The sequence below is a fragment of the Spermophilus citellus genome (assembly GCF_964194105.1).
Source record: "Spermophilus citellus genome assembly, chromosome: 3".
NCBI classification, from domain to species: domain Eukaryota; kingdom Metazoa; phylum Chordata; class Mammalia; order Rodentia; family Sciuridae; genus Spermophilus; species Spermophilus citellus.
In genome coordinates this window covers 221236155-221259834 of record NC_138184.1, presented here as the reverse complement: position 1 = coordinate 221259834, position 23680 = coordinate 221236155, and the positions used below count along the sequence as shown (strand labels likewise).

The 23680-nt window shown below is 40.5% G+C and overlaps 1 protein-coding gene across 5 annotated transcripts in view; it reads left to right on the top strand.

Annotated features, from left to right (window-relative positions):
- The first annotated feature begins 424 nt into the window (after positions 1 to 424).
- Positions 425 to 23680, top strand: part of TPK1 (thiamin pyrophosphokinase 1) — a 354135-nt gene continuing 330879 nt past the window's right edge. For 2 of the 5 annotated variants that reach the window (XM_081283741.1, XM_081283745.1), the window contains exons 1-2: positions 816 to 944; positions 1229 to 1287. In XM_081283741.1, coding sequence (XP_081139867.1) covers positions 1245 to 1287 — 43 coding nt within the window. In that variant the 5' untranslated portion in view covers positions 816 to 944; positions 1229 to 1244. The other 3 variants (XM_081283744.1, XM_081283743.1, XM_081283742.1) reach the window with 3 other exon arrangements.

The window sequence follows — 23680 nt, the reverse complement described above, 5'->3', positions numbered from 1 at the left end:
CTTCGCGCCTACATTTTAGAGCAATTAAGCATAAAACCTCTCAACGGTAACTGGAACATAATAATTGCTCCATAAACTTAAATTTTTGTTAAGGACTCGTTTGCAATGTGGCAGATAGATTTATTCTTTAAGGTTCCTTATCTGTGTTTTTTTTTTTTTCCATATGAATATCTTCTATGATTGCCTGCCTACAGTCTGGGTCATCATCTCGCGCTTTTCCGTGCCCTGATTTGTGGTTTTCGCAGGTGTTGCAGCTACAGCACCCAATTGTGTTACACGTGCGCATCTCTACACGATTGGCACCTTTAAATAGGTCCTTCTGAAAAGTTTTAAGAGAATACTAGTGTATAAAAGTTAGGTTTGGGTCCCTTCTTTGGGTCTTCACTCTCGCGGAGACGCCCTGCACCTGTAAGACCCGCGCGCTTCCGCCGTTACTGCCCAGGCCCAGCCGCCTCCGGTGCAGGCCGGGCCTCCGCCGCCGGGAGGGGTGGCGGTGCGGGCACTGCGCCGGCTCGTCGGAGGTGAGTCTTGCCCGGCGCTGGAAAGGGCTGCACGGCCGGAGCCCCTTCTTCTGGGGAGACGGAGCGGCGCGCGGCAGGTGGTTTCTTCCAGGACGCGCCGGGCGCGGGGAGGAAAGGGGGGCGCGGGGCCGGAGGGCAGGCGCCGGAGCCCGCGGGAGATCAAAGCGAGCGGGGCCGCGGAGGAGGCGGGGAAGCTGCTTTGCTGGTGAGCGAGGAATACCCTGCTTCGCGTCCAGCACGACGGCCTCTGTGCCGAGGTGGGGCGTAGAGAGCAGCGCAGAAGCACGGAGCGGGTCTAGCGCGAAGCCGCGCGGGAGGCTCGGCGCTCCCGGAAGGAGGCTGCACGCCAGGCGCCTCAGCCGCGCGCCGAGCGGTCGATAGGAGCAGCGCTCCGAGGCTTGGGCTCCTCCCGCCATTGTGTAGGTGAGGCAGCCGCGGGAGGAGGGGGAACAGTGGGGAGGGGGCGGCCGGTGGGTGATGCCGGGTTCCCGGATGGAGGCGGGAGGGGCAGTCCCCGAAGAGCACAGAGCGTGCCCGCTTTGCCGTCTCCCCCCACCCCTGCCCGGTCCCCGCCCTGCCCGCGCGCTCCCGCGATGCGCAGCCCCAGCGCTGCGCGGGTCGGACCGCAGCGCGCGGGGAGGGCGGTGGCGCTGCGCTCGCCTAGTAGCCTGGGGGATTCTAACCTGCACTTTTGTGTTTTAATGCAGAGGCCAGTATTCCGCTATGGAGCATGTCTTTACCCCGCTGGAGCCCCTGCTTCCCGCTGGTACTGTATTGCTTCTCGCCATTCACGGCGCTCCGGTGCCCCTCCCCGGAGAGAGGTCAAAGGGACTCCATGCCACCCTGAGCGGTTGCAGCCTCATGCTGCCTGATTCCTCGCACTGCATCCCAGGGCCTCAGTTTTCTCATCCTCCCTTGGGCCTCAGTTTCCTTATCTGAAAAATGAACATACATATGAGTCCTTATGAAGACTGAATGACTTGATAGGTTGTGGGTCCTCTACCTGTAGCCCAGTGAGTGTACCTGTACAGGTAGTTAACTGATAGACCTCTTACAGCAGCGGGAACACATCTGCAGCAGGACATGCACAAGGGAAAGTCATTGTCACTGTCCACGGTGCATTTCTAATTCACTGGGAAGGTGCTGGAGCTTACCCAGCAACAGATTAAGACATTTCTTATATAATCATTTATTAATCTGTTAAGTTATTGCACTTCAGTGGAAGTGAGGATGGAATGAATGAATTTTATTGGTAGCATTCATTCTCGTGTGTACTAATTGATTTCTTTGTGATAATTTCAAAAGGTTAGATGTATATTTTTTGCCAGTTAGTTTTTATTGTTTCCATCTTATAGAACTTCTACTTTTTTCAGTTTCATAAACAACGTGGTCTTTTAATATTACATTACTTGACACCTGACTCTACCTTTGTATCTTAACTTTGCTGATGAAGGAAAACACTGATAGAATGAGAATCTGAACCAGTGTCTTTTTGCTTGGTTAACAGGTGGGGTGTCTAATTATTGCTATAACAGCTTTTGAAAACTTAAGAAAGGCATCAACAAATAACACTTGTGAATTAGATTCCATAGTGTCAGTTATCCAATAATGGCAAGAACCAATGGCAGTACCAAAAATAAACATTTTATGCAGGTGGCCTGTTGGCCTTGAGATTGATACTAAAAGCTCAGAGCACTATTGTCTGAAGCTTGCTAATGTCTTCTGGATTAGATGAAATACATCATAGAGATGGTGAGTGCTGCACAGGAAAGATGATACTCAGGAATGAGAATCTCCAGGTTTAAATACTAGTTGGCCACTGGTCCTGTACCTCATAGCTCAGTTTCTTCATCTGTCACATAGAAATGCATCATAGTGTTACCGCTGTTGACCGGTGACGAGTTCTTGCTTCCCCAATGTTGAAGAATAACACCAAAGAAGCACGCCAAGGCAAGGTCAGAGTAGAGATTAGAAGTTTATTAAAGGACAGCAGAAAAGACTTCTCCTGGAGGAAGAAGGGGACCCAAGAGGTGGAATCCCTGGAAGTGCGGTTGTCTCTCCATTTTATAGTTTCTTTCAGTGATGGCATGTAGGTGGGAAGGCCCCAGGGGTGGGACACACGTGGGCCAAAGAAGTAGTCTGAGCCAGAAGAACTTCATTAACACTTCTTTGGGATGGACTTTGGCCTAGGGCCTTTGCAGGACTTCATTAACATTCCGTGAGTTGTCCTGTGTTTCCCAGAATCATTCTCAGCATGGCCTCCATTTTAGATTTCACTCGGTATTAGACCCCGATTTACCTAACTACACTGACTACCTAATTTTAAATCTGGCTTCAATAGGGTTATTGTCCAAAGAGTAGGTACATGTTAAGCACTTCCCTTCTGTAGCTATAAGCTCTTACGAGCAGCAGTAGGTCTAGAGGGAAAACAAAGGCAATTGAATCTCGGATCAGGGCTGAGATGGAAAACATTTGGAGTAACATGAGGACAGAGAGCTCTGCTTCTTTTTTAATCAGAGGCTTAGAGAAGGCCTTGACCCCTTACGTCAGAACATTTGTAAGCTCCACATTTGGAGCTAGGCCTGTATGGGACCAAGATACCCTGTGTCAAGTTCAGATTCCTGGAGACAGAACCCAGTGCTTCCTTGGGCTGTTTTCAGAGTTTTCTTCCTGTTCTTGCTTGTGAAATGATGTAGATTCCTGTCTCGCCTCTAGCTTTGGCCTTGAAACAAAGGCCCCAGGCATATTGATGTTGACTGTAGATATGTAGAAGATATTTTAAAACAGAACACTTACTGTGAGGGACCAGTGTCATGCCTGGTCATGCTTTGGGGAAAAAACACATACAGCATTCAAAGTAAAAAAAAAAATCTGAGTTAATTTCATTAGAGGAATTCCCTTCATCAAGGAGACATTTAAAACTTATCTAGCAGAAAAGTTGTATTCATAAATTCTGTGAATTTGTTGGCATTATTTTATCTGTAACTTACTTGTAGTTAGTATACTGGGCAATCCAACAATAAAACTGATTCTCCAGAGTTTTGAAAAGTTGCCATGAAAGATATTGTGGACAAATATAGTTTTGGGGATTGATCACTATTTTAGAGAAAGATGGTATTCTTTAAAGAACTTTTTTGTGAACTACAGTATGGATTTTTTCTGTACTCTGTTCTTGACATAACCATTGTTACTCATTTCGAAGTGAATTCATATTATAAATTGTTTTGTAAGTAACTATTTTGGGGGCAATAAGTTAAAATATGTGGATATTTTTTACTTTAAATGCTGTATGTGTTCATTTTTTCCCCAAATAAAATAGAAGGGTTTCTAAAATAAAAAATCCGTTCTATTTACCAGAGATTATTAACCTAAAAACTTATATGAATGTCACACTTAACATGTGTGAAGCCCTGGGTTAAGCCCTAGCACACACTCACATAAATTGTGTTTTAAACTGTATGCATGTATATGTAGATAATTAAAAGTTTGTAATAAGACCTAGTTCATGTCTTTTTCTACAACTTTTCCACTATTTTGTTGTGGTCCATATATAAAATTATCTCAAGATCTGTGGTTTTTTAAACCACATATGCAATGTAGACTCAAATTAGCTAGCTAGTCTTTCTTAATAGACATTTATGTTATTTCTGGTCTTTACTGTTAACAATCTACAATGCATATTTTTTTTAAACACTTTTATTGTGTTTTTTTTTTTTTTTGTTTTTGTTTTGTTATATAAATCATTAGGCTACATTTTTACCTAATCACAAAAGCAAGGGATACGATTTGGTCTAATTCAGTCTCCAGCACTTCCTTCCTCCTCCTGCTCCTCTCCGTCTCCTCTGCTGATCTTTCTACAATTTATTTGTAGTGTTTTGTTTTTACATTAGTCTCTGGTGGATATCCTTGATACTAGGATTCTCTGCTATATTCCTGTGTGTGCATTTGAAAGTTCAGTGAGATCATTCCACCATTCTTTTCTTTTCCTGTCCTTCCTTCCTCCTCTTCAATCTCCTTCATCTACTCTAATGGTCTTTCCTCTATTTTGATGAAATTCCCTGTCACATTTTTTTCTTTCTTTTCCCCCTCCCCCTCCACTTTATTTTGGATCTGTTTCCACATATCAGAGAAAACATTCATTCTTTGGTTTTGTGGGACTGGCTTATTTCACTTAACATGATAATCTCCAGATTCATCCATTTACTGGCAAATGCCATAATGTCATTCTTCTTTAAGGCTGAGTAATACTCCATTGTGTACATACACCACATTTTCTTTATCCATTCATCTGTTGAAGGGCACCTAGGTTGTTTCCATGCTTTGGCTCTTGTGAATTGTGCTGCTATAAACATTGATGTGCCTTCATCACTATACTATGCTGATTTTAAATCCTTTGGATATTTACTGGGACAGGGGGTTATATGGTGGTTCCATTCCTAGTTTTTTTTTTTTTTTTTTTTAATTTTTTTTAGTAGTAGATGGACACAATACCTTTTTAAAATTTTTTATGTGGTGCTGGGGATTGAACCAGGTGCCTTCCACATGTAAGTCGAGCACTCTACCACTGAGCTACAACCTCAGCCCCCCTTAGTTTTTTGAGCAATCTCCATACTGCTTTTCAGAGTGGTTGTCATAATTTGCAGTCTCACCAACAATGTATGAGTGTACCTTTCCCCACGTCCTCATTATTTATACTCTTGATAATTGCCATTCTGACTGGAGTGAAATGAAATCTCAATGTCGTTTTAATTTGCATTTCTCTAATTGCTAGAGATGTTGAACATTTTTTAAAATATTTAACCATTTATATATATGTGTGTGTATATATATATATATATATATATTTTTTTTTTTTTTTTTTTGGTACCGAGGCTTGATCTCGGGGGCACTTGACCACCGAGTCACATCCCTACTCCTATTTATGTAGAGACAGGGTCTCACTGAGTTGCTTAGCGCCTCGCTTTTGCTGAGGCTGGCTTTGAACTCATGATCCTCCTGCCTCAGCCTCCGGAGACACTGGGATGACAGGCATGCATCACCATGCCTGGCTGTACTGAGGAGGGTCTGTTTAGTTCTTTTTCCCGTTTATTGATTAGGATTTTTGGTGTTAAGTTTTTTGAGTTCTTTGTATATCTGAATATTAATTCCCTAACTGAGGAGCAGGTGAGAAAGGTCTTTTGCCCTTCTGTAGGCTCTCTTCATGCATTTGTTTCCTTTGCTGTGAAGAAGCATTTTGATTTGATGCCATCCCATTTATTTATTTATTTTTAATTTTATTTCTTGTGCTTTAGATGTCGTGTTAAGGAAGTTGGTTCCCGTGTTGACATACTAGAGTGTTGGCTCTGCATTTTCTTCTAGCACTTGGAGAGTTTCTGGTCTTATTCTCAGGTCTTTGACTTTTGTGCAGATAGGGATCATATTTCATTCCTCTGTTATGGATTTTCAGTTTTCTCAGCACCATTTGTTCAAAAGTCTTTCTTATTTCCAATGTATGTATTTGTCACCTTTGTCTAGTATAAGATAAGTGTATCTATGTGGCTTGTCTCTGTGACCTCTGTTGTATTCCATTGGTCTTCATATCTGTTTTAGGGCCGGTAGGATGTGCTTTGTTACTCTAATTCTGTAGTTACACTTTGTGGCACAGCATTGTGATGCCTCCAGCTTCATTCTTCTTGCTAAGAATTGCTTAGGCTACTCTGGATCTCTTATTTTCCCACATGAATGTAGTGTTATTTTTTCTAGTTCTGTGAAGAATATCATTGGTGTTTGGATGGGGATTGTGTTGAATCCGTATAGCACTTTCGGTGGTATGGCCAGCTTGACGATATTAATTGTGCCTATCCAGCAATATGGGAGGTCTTTCTATCTTCCAAGGTCATCTCCAATTTTTCTTTAGTGTTCTATAGTTTTTATTGTAGAGATCCTTCAATTCCGTTTTTAGAATGGTTTCCATGTATTTTATTTTCTTTTTTGAGGTTGTTATGAATGGGATAGTGTTCTAATTCTTTTTTCAGCAGATTCATTATTGGAGTATAGGAATACAATTGATTTATGAGTGTTGATCTTGTATCCTGCCACTTTGCTGAATTCATTTATTAGCTCTAGAAGTCTTCTATTGGAGTTTTTTATTTTTATTTTTATTGTTGGTTGTTCAAAACATTACATAGTTCTTGATATATCATATTTCACACTTTGATTCAAGTGGGTTATGAACTCCCATTTTTACCCCGTATACAGATTGCAGAATCACATCGGTTACACTTCCATTGATTTACATATTGCCATACTAGTGTCTGTTGTATTCTGCCTTTCCTATCCTCTACTATCCCCCCTCCCCTCCCCTCCCCACTTCTCTCTCTACCCCCTCTACTGTAATTCATTTCTCCCCCTTGTATTATTTTTCCCTTACCCCTCACTTCCTCTTGTATGTAATTTTGTATAACCCTGAGGGTCTCCTTCCATTTCCATGCAATTTCCCTTCTCTCTCCCTTTCCCTCCCACCTCTCATCCCTGTTTAATGTTAATCTTCTCATGCTCTTCGTCCCTACTCTGTTCTTAGTTACTCTCCTTATATCAAAGAAGACATTTGGCATTTGTCTTTTAGGGATTGGCTAGCTTCACTTAGCATAATCTGCTCTAATGCCATCCATTTCCCTCCAAATTCTATGATTTTGTCATTTTTTAATGCAGAGTAATACTCCATTGTGTATAAATGCCACATTTTTTTTTAATCCATTCGTCTATTGAAGGGAATCTAAGTTGGTTCCACAGTCTTGCTATTGTGAATTGTGCTCCTATGAACATCGATGTAGCAGTGTCCCTGTAGCATGCTCTTTTTAGGTCTTTAGGGAATAGTCCGAGAAGGGCAATAGCTGGGTCAAATGGTGGTTCCATTCCCATCTTTCCCAGGAATCTCCAAACTGCTTTCCAAATTGGCCACACCAATTTGCAGTCCCACCAGCAATGTACAAGTGTACCCTTTTCTCCACATCCTCGCCAGCACTTGTTGTTGTTTGACTTCAGAGTGGCTGCCAATCTTACTGGAGTGAGATGGTATCTTAGGGTGGTTTTGATTTGCATTTCTCTGACTGCTAGAGATGGTGAGCATTTTTTCATGTACTTGTTGATTGATTGTATGTCCTCCTCTGAGAAGTGTCTGTTCAGGTCCTTGGCCCATTTGTTGATTGGGTGATTTGTTATCTTATTGTCTAATTTTTTGAGTTCTTTGTATACTCTGGATATTAGGGCTCTATCTGAAGTGTGAGGAGTAAAGATTTGTTCCCAGGATGTAGGCTCCCTATTTACCTCTCTTATTGTTTCTTTTGCTGAGAAAAAACTTTTTAGTTTGAGTAAGTCCCATTTGTTGATTCTTGTTAACTCTTGTGCCATGGGTGTCCTATTGAGGAATTTGGTGCCCGACCCCACAGTATGTAGATCATAGCCTACTTTTTCTTCTATCAGACTCCGTGTCTCTGATTTGATATCAAGCTCCTTGATCCATTTTGAGTTAACTTTTGTGCATGGCGAGAGAAAGGGATTCAGTATCATTTTGATGCATATGGATTTCCAGTTTTCCCAGCACCATTTGTTGAAGATGCTATCCTTCCTCCATTGCATGCTTTTAGCCCCTTTATCAAATATAAGATAGTTGTAGTTTTGTGGATTGGTTTCTGTGTCCTTTATTCTGTACCATTGGTCCACCTGCCTGTTTTGGTACCAGTACCATGCTGTTTTTGTTACTATTGCTCTATAGTATAGTTTGAAATCTGGTATCGCTATACCGCCTGATTCACACTTCTTGCTTAGCATTGTTTTTGCTATTCTGGGTCTTTTATTTTTCCATATGAATTTCATGATTGCTTTCTCTATTTCTACAAGAAATGCCGTTGGGATTTTGATTGGCATTGCATTAAACCTATAGAGAACTTTTGGTAATATCGCCATTTTGATGATGTTAGTTCTGCCTATCCATGAACAGGGTATATTTTTCCATCTTCTAAGATCTTCTTCTATTTCTCTCTTTAGGGATCTGTAGTTTTCATTGTATAAGTCTTTCACCTCTTTTGTTAGGTTGATTCCCAAGTTTTTTATTTTTTTTGAGGATATTGTGAATGGAGTCGTTGTCCTCATTTCCATTTCAGAGGATTTGTCGCTGATATACGTACAGGAATGCCTTTGATTTATGCGTGTTGATTTTGTTTGGGGCATATATATTTATGATTGTTATGTCTTGTTGGTGTATGGTTCCCTTGAGCAGTATGTAGTGTCCCTCTTTATCCCTTTTGATTAACTTTGGCTTGAAATCTATTTTATTTGATATGAGTATGGACACTCCTGCTTGTTTCCGAAGTCCATATGAGTGATATGATTTTTCCCAACCTTTCACCTTCAGTCTATGTATGTCTTTTCCTAACAAATGCGTCTCCTGTAGGCAGCATACTGTTGGGTCTTGTTTTGTGATCCATTCTACTAGCCTGTGTCTCTTAATTGGTGAGTTTAAGCCATTAACATTTAGGGTTATTATTGAGATATGGGTTGTTCTTCCAGCCATATTTGTTTATTTATGTTACTAAACATGGTTTGTTTTCCTCTTTGATTATTTTCCCCCCTTTACTGTCCTACCTCCCACTGTTGGTTTTCATTGTTATTTTCCATTTCCTCTTCCTGTAATGTTTTGCCGAGGATGTTTTGAAGAGATGGTTTTCTAGCTGCAAATTCTTTTAACTTTTGTTTATCGTGGAAAGTTTTAATTTCATCTTCCATCCTGAAGCTTAATTTCGCTGGATACACGATTCTTGGTTGGAACCCATTTTCTTTCAGTGTTTGAAATATGTTATTCCAGGATCTTCTAGCTTTCAGAGTCTGTGTTGAAAGATCAGCTGTTATCCTGATTGGTTTACCCCTAAATGTAATCTGCTTCCTTTCTCTTGTAGCTTTTAAAATTCTCTCCTTATTCTGTATGCTGGGCATCTTCATTATAATGTGTCTAGGTGTGGATCTCTTATGATTTTGCACATTTGGCATCCTGTAGGCTTCTAGGATTTGGGATTCTGTCTCATTCTTCAAGTCTGGGAAGTTTTCTCGTATTATTTCATTCAATAGATTGCTCATTCCTTTGGTTTGGACCTCTATACCTTCCTGTATCCCAATGACTCTTAAGTTTGGTCTCTTTATGTTATCCCATATTTCTTGAATGGTCTGCTCATGGTTTCTTAACAGTCTTGCTGAGCTGTCTATGTTCTTTTCAAGTTGAAATACTGTGTCTTCATTGTCTGATGTTCTATCTTCTAAGTGATCTACTCTGCTGGTAGTATTCTCAATTGAGTTTTTAAGTTGGTTTATTGCTTCCTGCATTTCTAGGATTTCTGTTTGTTTTTTATTACCTCTATCTCCCTATATAGTTGATCTTTTGCTTCTTGGATTTGTTTATGTAATTCATTGTCGAAGTGATCTTTCACTGTCTGATTTTGCTGTCTAATGTCTTCCTTGAGACTCCAGATCATCTGAAGCATGTATATCCTGAATTCTTTCTGACATTCCATCTGCTGCAGCTATTACCTCTTCTAAAGTTGAGTTGACCTGCATTGCTTGTGGTCCTTTCTTGCCTTGTCTTTTCATACTGCTCACGTTTCTTTCTGCTTGGTGAAACTGTTGTGTTTTTGAAATTTTCCCCCTATATATTTATATTACTCTTGTATAGTTGACAAGTCTCCCTTGCAGGGCGGGCAGCGGCTGTGCTCCTCCTCCAATTGGGGTGACGTGTCTACCACGCTGGCAGGCCGCTGGGTCTGTTCTGCCGGCCGGTCGCAGGTCTGCCTACCTTGCAGTAGCGGTCAGCGGCTCTGCTCTGCCCCTCCTCCAATTGGTGTGACATGTCTACCACGCCCGCGGACCCCTGGTCCTGTTCTGCCAGTTGGTCGCAGGTCTGCCTACCTTGCAGGCACGGGCAGCGGCTCTGCTCTGCCCCTACTCCTATTGGGGTGACGTGGCTACCATGCCAGGTTGCTGTTAGGCCTGTTCCGGATGCGGGCGGCGGGTCTGCTCGGACCCTACTCCAGATGGGGTCAAGTGACTGCCATGCCGGCGGGTCAGTGGGCCTGTTTTGGGCGTGGGCGGTGGCTCTGCTCTGCCCCTCTGGCCTCCACAATATTCAGCAGGACCCGGACCGAGAAGCAGTTTCCGCTGGTTCTTTAGCCCTGGGCCAGAGCAGTTCAGGGAGCCGGAATTCGGCCGCTCCTGGCTGGGTGTATGTTCTGATAGAAGTAGGCTCCAAGAAGCAGTTTCCGCCGGTTCTTTAGCACTGAGACTGAGTAATTTGTCTGCGAGATGCAGGCGAATGGCAGCCTGAAATTACCTGTTCTATGGTTGAATGAGCTGCGATCAGTGGAAAACAGGGATGGTGACGTCAACTCTCTAAGATGGTGGCCGCTGGCTTCCTCTGTGGTCTGACCGGTGGAGAACCAAACTGGACCGCTTCCTTACTCCATCTCAAAACCAGAATTCAGCACTGAGTACTGTATCTTTGCATTGCTATCTCGTCATTTCCCAGCGCGCGCCGCAGACTCTAGCCGTGGGGCGATTTGCTGAATAAGCGGCGTGACCCTCCGTGCGGACAAATCGCTCGCGTTTGAGCCCCTGTAGCTGATCCTCGTGCGATGAAAATCCTTCCTCTAGGTTTTGGAGCACCCCAATTTTGCTGGAAATTCCTAACAAGATAGTTTTTAGCGGTTCTAACTCATCATTCTCCCGCACAGTGATGCGGTACACGGGGGTGATGCACTCCCTTCGCCGCCATCTTCCCTTCCACCTCTATTGGAGTTGTTAGGGTCTTCTAAATATAGGATCAGGTCTGTCAGCAGAGAGAGCTAATTTGAGTTCTTCTTTTCCTATTTGTGTCCTGTTAATTTCCTTCTCCTGCACGATTGTTCTGGCTGGAGTTTCTGGACTATTGAATAGGAGTGGTGGAAGTGAGGATCTTTTCTTATTCATGTTTTTAGAGGAAATGCTTTCAGTTTTTCTCCGTTCAGTATAATGCTAGCCTTGGGTTTGTCACATAAAGCCTTTACAATGTTGAGGTAAGTTTCTTCTATCCCTATTTTTTTCTAGCATTTTAATCATGAATAGGTGCTGTACTTTATACACAAAAATAATAGGTGTATATTTTTGATCATAATAGTTTTCGAGTATATCAGGATAAATTTCTAGAAATGAAATGGCTGTGTGAAATGGTATGTTGCATTATCAAGAGCAACTGTCAACAGAGAGTGCTATGCACTAGTCAGTTTGGAGACTCGGGAGCACCCAAGATGGATCTAGTTGGATATTGAATTTTGTGTTGCGTAGCCCACATACTTTGCCACTTCTTAAAGGTGGCTAACACTTCCCAATAGTGCCACCTTGGACCTATCCTTAAACCCCAGTGGACCCTTGTAGAACCACACCCTTGCTATCATATAGCAAATGCATTCTGGAAAGTTAGCACACATAAATTAAAATGAAATAAAAATACCCTATTCTAGTCCCTCAAAGATCACCATGTATGCGGAAATTAGTTTGTATATATTTATATCCTTTCAGACATTTGCCATTTATAAATATACACTTAGTATTTTTAATCTAAATGGGACATTGTAAGTTGTAAGTTGCTTTATTCCACTTATCAAGTTTCATCTTATATAATGCTACATATTTAAATTTCTTCATTCCAAAAGTAATTTTGCCTTTTGCTTATTTCCAATGAGGACTACCTGTGCATTTGATTCAGTTTTTTAATCTAGCATAGTTGCTCCTCACATTTTTTTTAGAGAGTGAGAGGGAGAGGAGAGAGAGAAAGAGAGAGAATTTTTTAATATTTATTTTTTAGTTTTCGGCGTACACAACATCTTTGCCTGTATGTGGTGCTGAGGATCGAACCCGGGCCTCACGCATGCCAGGCGAGCACGCTACCGCTTGAGCCTCATCCCCAGCCCGCTCCTCACATTTTTTAATCCCCCTTGACATTGTTGAGATTTTGAATAAAGCTTTTGCATCACTCTTAAATTGATCTGATAGTACATAGATAGAAAATTGCTATTTTTTTATTATATCACTCTTAAAACAATTTTTTACTCAGAAATTTTTTATTTTCTCCACATAATTTGATCTTCATAAATAAATTTTATGCGAGTATGCTTTTTATTGATTACTCTGCATTTCTTTGCAAAAAGTATATATTTAAATTTTAAAAAGATTTCTGTGACCATGATGCTCTTGGGAGTTGTTTCTTCTGAATTGAATTACCATTATAGAGGCTTATTCTGAATTTAGTCACCATTTTAAGTATTATTACTGTGCACTTGATCAAGTCAACATGATTATATTACAGATTTTTATAATAACTAACATTTACATGGTATTGTGTGCTGGGCATAGTTCTAATGTTTCAACAGCTAACTCCTGTAGGAAAGTTTGGAACTAGGAAACTGATCAGGTTTAAGTTTTATCCATTCTGTTCACTAGTTTTGTGTCCTTGGCATGCTTAATTGGTTTGAGCCTTAAAATATTCCTATTTCACATATGTAAAATCGGAGTATTTTCATTAAGCCCTAACATTAAACATTAAGCTCTTGGGAGAATTAAGATATTATAAAGTATAAAAAGCAAGTTGAAGAAATAGAGGCCTATTCAAATGTAAGAACTCTTATTAGAACTCTGTACTAGATTAATTTTAATATACTGATTATTGAATTCTGAAATCCCTAATTTCTATGCTAAATTCTCAAAAGAGATAGCTACTTATTTGAGTAAATGTGTTCAGTCTAGTTAGACTTACCTAAATACTCTTTTACCTAACAGAATGACTCTTCCTATTACCTGAATTCTACAATTTTCTTCCATGCATATGGAACTTTATATTATATAGAGTCACAGAATTTGTAGTTGTGGACACAACACTCTTCTTTGGTGCCTTATCGCTAAGTAGAATGAATATGGGAATATTTTATCCAATATAGTATTTATGCTGATACTTAGGTTCTATTAAAAGTGTCTGATTAAATCCACAAAAGGCATAGTGAAGTCTAAGGAATGGTACTGACAGTGGCTGACTTGGGAATCCTCAAGTCATCTGTACCTGGAGATTTGATAGTTGGTCAACCTGTGCTGGTCATCTCCATCAGTTCTCTGTATTGTGCCACAACAGACCAACCTTTCAGGAACTCTTGGTGAGGACGACATTCATATGCACAGCAGGTTGTCCCGAACTGTTAACTTCTTTCTTTAATCTCTGCTCACCAAATCATAGTAAAAATGGTATAAGGGTAGATTTGAGTCCAATGCTTTCGTATTTAGTTTTTTAAACTAATGACTCAAAATGCTTCAATAGCAGAAACACATATTTTTTTTTTGGTCACACTTCCTAACCAATTGAGCACATTTGTTAGAAATTTCAGGTTTTGTCTCTTCTCTAGATCTGTGCTATACAACATGGCAGCCACTTGGTACATGTCACTATTGGACATCTGAAAAAAGGCTAGTGTGACTAAGAAACTGAATTTGCAGTTTAATGTAGCCTATGTGTAAAAACAAAATCTGCATTCTGTTACTGGGAAGTTTTCAAGTATTTGGAACAATGTATTGGGTGCTGGGGCAGAGGTAGCACATTACTACAGACTGGGGACTGGCCCCTGTGGGCCTCTCTCCTTGTCTGGTAATGATGACTCTTACCCAAGATGTGAGGATACAGGGAATCTTGTTGGTCTGTGTATCTGTTTCCTTATCTCCTGTTCTGTGAAAAATATCAGTAATACTGGATTAGGACCCACTCCATTTTACTTCATCTCTTTAAAGGCCATATTTTTTCATTCTGGAGTTTTGGGACCTAAGACTTCAACATACATTCACTTGCGGGGGGACACAATTCAGCTGTACTTGGCTTTTTTTTTTTTTTTTCTTTTGATAGTGCTGGGGATTGCATGTGCTTGGAAGTACTCTGCCCCTGTACTTGGCTACACTTTGAATGTCAATCTTTCAAGGGCCACTGTTCTGTCTAATACTGTCTCATAATGCTGCTCAGCAGCAGCCAGCACCAGCTCCCTGTCAACTACTCGATCATGAAGTTTAACCACTCATCCTCCAGGGTGCATTCTGTTGCTGAGTTGTGATCCTCACTAGGTTAGGTGTGGGTGGCAGGGTGCATGGTGCATGGTGAATGCTCACCTTATGGCAGTCAGGAAGCCAAGAGACAGCAGAAAGGACTGGGTTCCAAAATAGCCTCACTTCCTTCTGCTGGGCCTCACTTTGTAAGGTCCCTCTGCCTCCCAGTAGTGCCACAGGCTGGTGACCAATCTTGGCATGTGGGTCTTTGGGGAACATTTAAGATACAAACATTAGTTCTGTGAAAGAATTTAGTGTATAGCAGGTTGTCCAATATAAGAAATATAATTTCATATGCAAGTCGGAATTTCCCATAGGCTCACTAAAAGGATTAAAAATAATTTTATATACCTTTTAACCTAATATAGTGAAAGTGTTATTTTGATTTATAAATTAACATACACAGCCACTAATGTTAAGGTTTGCATTGTTTTGGTACTAAACCTCAAACTTCAGTGTGTTGTTTACATATCTAGCATATCACAATTTAGATGGTAGATTTTTATTGGACATATTTGACTTATATTTTGTTTCATGATATAATTGGTCAAAATTTTTTAAAATTTATATTAGCAAGGAGCAACTGATCGCCTCATAACTTTGGAAGGAAGTTTGCAGACAAGGAAAAGAATATTCCTTGTGCAAGGATAGCTCTGTAAGAAGGTATTGAAGGTAGAACTAAAACAGGGTTTTCTGATGATATGTTTCCTCTAGTATCAACAGGGCTTTTTTGTAGTTTAAATTGAAGTCTCATATGCCTGCTGTGAAATATTGAAAACTTGCAGGTTTTGTTGTTGTTGACTTTTAAAGACACTTTCATCTCTTTGTGGTATGGTAAAGAAACCTCTAGCTAATGCTGCCGCCTAAGGACTGTGGTGTTCTTGTGTCAAAGGCTCTCTAAGATCATCTAGACACAGAGAAGTGGATTTCAAAGTTTCAGAGATTAATCCTGTTTACTCTCCTCCCCAGTGGGAGATCCCTCCTAGTTGGTCTTCCTGTCTCTTGACTCTTCCTTGGAAACCTGATGCTTGTTGATGTTTTCCTCGGTGCATAACTCATCACTGTTGATATCCTTCCTTTTTATTCCTGAAATTTATTTATAATTTATGGAGACTTGTTGCATGCCTTAACTACCCTTCAGTTTGTCTGTGGTATAGTTCTAACTTTTGCCTGAATTTTATTTTTGTATCTGCTTTAGTGTTCTTTGTACTTTTTAATTAGTTTCATTATATTTGATGACAAAATTTTTGGTTCATTCTCATGGTTAATGGCCAATTTGTTTCTCTTGCCTTAAGTAATATCTCATTAACTTTATAAGTCATCTTTTTCACATTGTCTGGAGAATAAATTTTCTGTGCTTCAGTGGTATTTGGTGTCTCTGGCACCCCTCCCCGAATCTTTTCATATTAGCCTTTTGATATGCATGTTTTTAGAAATTAAAGCTTCTAAAGCTAGCCTAAAAATAATCTTAAATCTTTTAAAAAAAAACATCTTGTAAGTTGATACTTCATAGCATTTTCAGCAAGAATGGTATTCCCTTAGATGAAACAATTGAAAACATCAAGTGAACCTGTGAGAACACTTTTTTTTAATGTTTATTTATTTTTTCTTAGTTCTCGGCGGACACAACATCTTTGTTGGTATGTGGTGCTGAGGATCGAACCCGGGCCGCACGCACACCAGGCGAGCGCGCTACCACTTGAGCCACATCCCCAGCCCTGTGAGAACACTTTTAATATTCACATTGTTAAAATATTATGGCTTCTCTCTTCTCTCTTACACACATACACAAAGAAAATTTGGATTTTGGTACATTAATATCAGATGTCTTTTGAGGTTTTGTAGGAAAATAAGGTGTATTTGTGCATTAACTTCCCATCCAATAAATTCCATTATCTTGCTTTTCCTTCCTTGGTTAAATCCTTCAGAAAGAGTTACTCTTTGTAGGTGGCAAGCAGATGCTCAAGCAAATGGACTTCATTATGGGACTGTTCTGTGTCTCTTATCAAACCTTTGTCTTTGAAGATGTGTATTTTTCACACTGGAATAGTTTTTCATTTTTATGACTTCTAGCAGACTTCGGCTTTTGATTGACTCTTAAGCCATGTGTAAGGTTTTGAATTCTTGGCTCACTCTCTGCTGAAACTTTTGCTTTTTTTTCAAAGTGAAAAACCTGCTCTTGAAGTTTCTTTCTAATCTGGGTACAAATGTGTGAGCAGTGGGTCCCGGGACCTTGGGAGGCCTTTCTCAGTGCTCCTCTGAGTGGCTGGTGGCTTTTCTGCTGGCATGTGTTTCAGGAGCTCAGTCCTTTAGAGAGAACATAGTCCTTTGTTGGACAGACAGCTGATTATTAAAATGTGTATATAAAATAAGGTGATGTTTACCTTCATTTCTCTTATTTTCCAACTAACAGAGCTTAGAAGACCTTTACTTGCTTTTATTTACTCTTTAAACATTGAAAAACCTCCACCAGTTTTTCATTTTTCTTCCCTGTCCTGGCTAAATATTGTAGTCATTTGTAGAACAATAATTTGAGTGCCTTCCTGACATGTGCCAGAAACTGGGCATGGGACGGCATACCAACAGCTTTCCTTAGTCTCCTGGTTCCACTCTCCCAGGATAGGCATCAGCTACCCAGTCCTGGAAGGCTTCCTGGGGGCCTGTTTTTCATTGTTTTAAATTGTAGATTCTGTAGAATATTGAGAATCCTAAATGGGAAGGCCTAGAAAATAGACCTTCAGATGAAATAATCGGAGCTTTCAGTGCTTACTCAAGTAAATAAGTGATATGGCTTAGATATGAGGTGTCCCCCAAAAGCTCATGTGTGGGACAATTCAAGAAGGTTTAGAGGAGAAATAATTGGGTAAAAAGAGCTTTAACTCCATCAGTGAATTAATCCCGTGATGGATTTGAGTGAGTGGTAACTGAAGGCAGGTAGGGTGTGGCTGGAGGAGGTGGGTCATCAGGGGTGTGCTTTTGGGGTATATGGTTTGTATCTGGTGAGTGCAGCCTCTCCTGCTTTCTGATCACCATGTGAGCTGCTTCCCTCTGCCACACTCTTCTGCCATGATGTTCAACCTCACTTTGAGCCCTGAGGACTGGAGCCAGCTATCTATGGACTGAGACCTCTGAAACCATGAGCCCCCAAATAAACGTTTCCTCTTCTAATTGTTCTTGTCAGGTCTCTTAGTCACAGCAGCAAAAAAGCTGACTGTAGCAATAAATAAGTAAATAAATAAAACCGGAAATGGAGCTGTTCATACTCTTTTTTACACTTATAGATTTCTTTGCACATTGCTTTAAAACCTTGCTACACAAATCAAAGTCTTAGTTGCTTATAGGAAAAGTAGACTCTCAGGCCTCACTTCAGACTGACTAGATAAAATAGTATCTGCATTTTTAACAAGACCTCCAGGTTAGTCTTATGTTCCTAAGAATTTGAGAAACACTATCCTAAGAGGCATTCCTTTTAAAAATAATGAACAAAACAAAACTCCCCCACATTTAATGATTATATTTATCATTGTCTAAACTAGCAGTGCACAGTCGTTTTTCTTTGAGCTTTATTGTCCTTGGAAATGGATAGTGTGATAATGCATCAGGACATATACACAGTGGCCGAGACTGGCTCACCCGAGTGTTATGTGCCGATACCTTTCTCTGCATGAACAGCCTCGCAGGTACATGTCCCCTTTGTTACCACTTGTTGGCTTCTTAAAATATCTGCATGTAATTTTGATATTCTATCAATAGTTGGTTGGGATATAACTGGAGACCTTTCTCATACATAATTTTGATTTGCTATAATTGAGTTTTGGGGAAGTAAGTCTAAAGTTTTCCTATGTAATCACTAGCCAAGAAATACTGTGCTATGAGATACTTATGCTCTATAAAGTTTGGGTATTATAGTCAAGAGGAGTTCTTTTAGGAAAATGCTAACCAGTGATGTTCTGCAAATCATGCCTGTGTGGGTGTTTCAGTGCACGAGTGTTCCTTGATGAAAGAAACTCTGAATGAGCACATTCTGGATGTGGTTCAGTCAGAGGAGTCACACTGTCACATTCTTTCTTCTGCATGAAATCATTCTATTAAATGAACCCATGGTGTTAATTTTGGGAAGAGACAGTTGAAGTCTTCTGAAAGTCTGAAGTCAGTAAAGCTCTCTGACCTCACTCTGGTGAATCGGGGGTTTCTAGTGGTTCCTGTAAGTCAGCAAATAGGTCAAAGCCATCTGAGAGTGGATTCAGAATTGCCTCTTCATGGAAGGCACTTGTTAATACTTGCAATTATTTAATCTCTATAGAGGAAACATACATATTTAGGCTGTATACTATTTTATTAATTGAATGAACATTTAGTGCCTGTTATGCAAGTTGCATCAGACTAAATCCTTGCAGTCAAATGGATAAGCAAGTCAGAAAATGGAGTACCCTGTGATGAGACCTCGTAGGAGAAACCCTGAATCACATAGGACATGGAGGCTTATTGAAGGCTTCTGGGAAGAACTATTTAAGGTTGATAATATAAAAATATTTTAAAAACCTGTCTGTAATTAGCATTGTGTGATACTTGTATGTCTTAGTTCACATATTATATACTGAGTGTGTATTTCTGTGGGTGGAGTCACAAAATCAAGAATGTTATTTGATGACTTTCTAGCAAGGTTGAACCAAATTGTTTGTCCAGGAGCTGAGAGTATCAGATTGTCCTTCTAAGATGTCTTCAATAGCAGTGAAGCCTGTGCAGTTCTTCATGAAAATATCTGTGGGTTGCAGTTGTCCCTGCTTCCCAACTCTTACCTCATGTGATTGTCATTTTACTCAGGTTAGTGCCAGCCATAATCTAAGGCAGGAACATTGTCAAAGGCTTAAGAATGAACAATGGAGATTCCTAGGCATCCTCCTACTGGAATATCACGTCTGCCAGGTGGACCCTTGAAGTGACTATATGGGTGTATGTCTTCTAGTTTGCCTTTAATTAGACTGTTTTGCAACTGGGTAGCAGTAGAAGTTAACTGATAGTAATGCAAATGATTCTTATTCATAATATTTCAAGCAAATTTTGTCCAGTGGGGATTCAATTGATTTGTAATTATAATTTCTTTCATGGTGCCAGTAGGACCACTAACAATGCCTGAACAGTTCTTTTGTTAAATAACTAGGTCCATGTAACCCAGAAGTAGTTTGTTTAGTGCTCTGTTAGCTTACTGAGGCCTAAGTGGCTTGGTGCTCAGTTTGGGAACCCTCCTTATAATGGATTCACCATTTTTGCATCCACTAGCAAATAGATTTCAGCAGTACTACTTGCCTGTGCACGTGTGCACACACATACATACATTTATATTTGTAAGATGAATACCTTCATTAATTAATGAGTAAAATCTCTGGCATGTGTTTATTTTTTTATGAATGTCATGATTTAAACTTTTTGAAAATTTTGCTTTAGCACCAGTTAAATGCTGCTGATTTTGTTGTTAATTTAAAAGACGAGTAAACAGGTCATTTAAAATTCCTTTGAACTCGGGTTTCTTGTTCTGTAAATAATCTATCACAGGCTGAGTGTTAAAAGCGAAAATACATCTCTAAAAGCAGCATAGGGCCTTTCATGACAGTAAGCAAACCAGGGCAGGAACTCACATACCTCACGACACTGAAGCAATTATTAAATAGTGTTTATTGCATTAAAAAATAGCAAGCAGAGAAGTGGCAAAAGGCACACGATTCCTCAAGTTCTCACCCAACAGAACCGTCAGGCATGGCTGCACTGCAAGGTGCCAGGAGGAATTTCACCCACAGTGCCCCACAGAGTTGCTAGAACATCCAAGTGACTGTTTAACCCTGGGAACTTCCAGGGTTTGTTCCTGAGTAGCCAATTTCTGCCTGTCCTTTCATTAGCTCTGATCTGCTGATCTGGGTCCTAGAAAAGGTCCAGAAGTGGAGGCAGGGGAGAAGGTAAATGAACCCCCAGGGCCTTCTGGATTTGTGTTTATATTTCCTCACCTGCTTGCTAACACAGGGAAATGCATACAGTAGTCAATAATGTTGTTACAGTTAGGCAACAATTATACAGTTTTATTTCTCCATGTGCTGAGTATTCTCTTCTAACTATAGAAATGAACCCCCCCCACACACACACATGTACACACTTCCCTGCTGACAAGTTTCTCCATTCCTTTACATTTAACATTTTTACATTATAACTGAAATTTGGAGAAAGGGTAGAATGCATTTGGTGCTGGAGAGGTATCCAAGAATTCGAGAGTAATAGAAGCTGAGGTGGGTAGAGATGCTAGGTGAGGAATGTTGACATAGGGTCTTGTGGGGGGGGGAAGGACTGGGGAAAATGAGAGGATAATGGGAACTTGCAGGTGTTTGGTACCCAAAGCTCCATAGTCATTTTCAAAACCAGTAGTTTGGGTATGAGAAGTCTGTTGGAAACTTTTATAGTTTTTATTTAAAACTATAAAATAGTTTTTTAATTTCTGCTGTCTTGATCCAAATTACTATTATCATAGGGACAGTTGTTTTCTGAAAGTTCTCTCTTGCCTCTTGACAGCTCACCTGAATTAGTGTTATGGGTTTCAGTGGGTCTGTTGGAATATGCCTGTAATTGTTTCTGTTGATTTAAAAAATCATAAGAGAGCCCACATGTGTGTGCAGAGCAGCTCATGCTAATGACTTTCATGGAAACTGGTGATCCTGTTGAAGTGTGCCTTAGCTGTGACATTGGATCACTGTGGAGGGGCTCTGTATATGGCGGTAGTGTATACTTGAAGTCTATCATAAATCTAACCTTTCTATCACTGTTCAGAAACGAGTCATTGTTTCCACTTGCCAGGTAGGAACAATACTTGAGATAAAAATCTGACATTACACTTTTGCCCTTCCACCATTGTTTGAAGTGTAAATAGCTCATGTTTAGTCAGTCTTCCTGTGAAATTGAGTCATTTTATGGTATTGAAGAGTTAGAGCTGCTGCTGCTGCAGTTATTAACAGGCACAGGCGCCACCAGGCTGAGACAGGAGCGCTTGAGAGAGGGCTGTGGTGTGTTCTCTGAGTTTCCTGTTCACTTGTGCAGAGTCATGTTTGAGCTGTGTAAACTGTTACTAATTTTTACATATTTATATTTGCATATTTAAGATGATTTGTTAGTATTTACTGATCATATGTGGTATATGAGGAGCTAGTCCAAGAGTTTTTTGTGTTAGTTTATTTTCACGGTCATGCTTAAGAGGAATGTATTGCTATTTCTGTTCTAGAGTTGAGAATATATAGGTGCAGAGAGGTTAACTGTCTTGCCCAATGTCACACAGCTAGTTAAGTGGCAGACTGATTGTTGGCCGTACCAGAGATACACATAAAAAAAATGTTTTATTTCTCTTATTTGAAGAATGTTTGTTTCCAACATCTGTACCTCTTTTCTCAGACCAATTTAAACTTGGTCTCATCTTGCTCACTGAGACCACCATGATCCTCTGTTGGGAAGTGTTAACATTATCAGGGGGTGTATTGAATTTAAATAGTAGAAACACTGATTTCATGGAAGGCTAAGGAGTTAGTTTTCTCCATTGGTAAGTCTGGGGGCAGTGGTTGATAGCTGGCGTGGCTGGTGAATGCTCTTGATGGGAGGTAGCTCTGTGTGTGAGGAGCTCAGTCCCTTGGGGTTGGCTGTGTCCTCTGATTCTGATCTCCCAGATGGTCATTGCAACTGGAGGCTTGAAGGACACATTCTAAGTAGGAGGAAAGCATGGGGGAATTTAAAAAAGGACATGCCAGCCTGGTTTATCCCTTTTCCATAAGATCTGTGTGATTGACTTGTTTTTTATCACGTTGGCCAGAGCTGGGTCACGTGGCCCTTCCTAGACTCCAGCCACATGCAGTCATGGTGTCTTGACTGGCTTAGACCAGTAAATGTTCATCTGGGTCTGGGATAGGACACACTGTCATGCAAATAAATTGAAGTCAGCAACAGGAAGTTGGATGGGGTGGGTATTTTGGGGACCACGGACAAAATTGGCCACAGGGTGACTTTTCAGGGCTCTGGACCAGTACCAAGTCTTGGAGTCACTGTGATTGAGCTTGTGGTCAGGTCTGAATGCTCCAGTCCTGGCCAGAGTGTCCAGAATATTCTTGCCTTAGATGATGTGGTTCAGTGCCCACTTTTTGACCTCTTCCTCCCCCATAGTCCCAGGAGTCCCGTTTCTCTGGATCTAGGCATTTACTTTGCCTTTTACTTTCTCCTTATCCTGAGGCCTCACAAATATGACTCTTGCTCCTGAATCCCAGCTAGCAATGTGGTCTTGATGCTTGCTGATTGGTTTTCTCCAGAGAGTGACCTACTGAACCTGTATGGAACCTTCCTGATGCAATTGTTCACTGTGTTCCTGTTATTGGCCAGGCTCTGATGGAGGACACTTTGGAGGTCTGCTAATGTGCTAAAACATATAAAGATCACAGTCTGCCACCAAAGCTCTGGTAATAGTGGACATACAGATGCTGGATCAGTGTATGCTCAGGTGGTCAGAGCAATAGGACTGAGAAATTCACGATATTTTGTACCTCTAGGAGCAGAGACTCTGTATTACTACTTTGGTTGGTAAGACCAGTTGTAGCAAATAAAAATATTCAGCAAATATTCTACAGGCTATATTTATACTAAAGATATCATTTATATGAAATTAAAATTTAAATGGGCATCTGGGCATTTACATTAAAATTTTTGGACCATCTTCCATAGGCAATAATGTCTCAGAAATTCCTAGAATCCAGGTGCAATGGTTAAGGACATAGTTTGTTGTTGTTGTTTTTTTTTTTTTTCCTCCAGCTTATAGGTTTGTTTGTGTTTGTTTCTTTTGATATTTGCAAGTTTGTTCTTTAAGTGTAAGAAAAAGAATTTGAGTCTAAAGATGAGGAGAGGTAAGAAAGTTTGGCAGAATGGTAGATGGCGGATCATGAGGAAGCGTCACTTACTGAGTGGTACTTTAGCTGACCTGTGTTCTTGTTTGCCCCTGGAGGGCAGTGACGCAA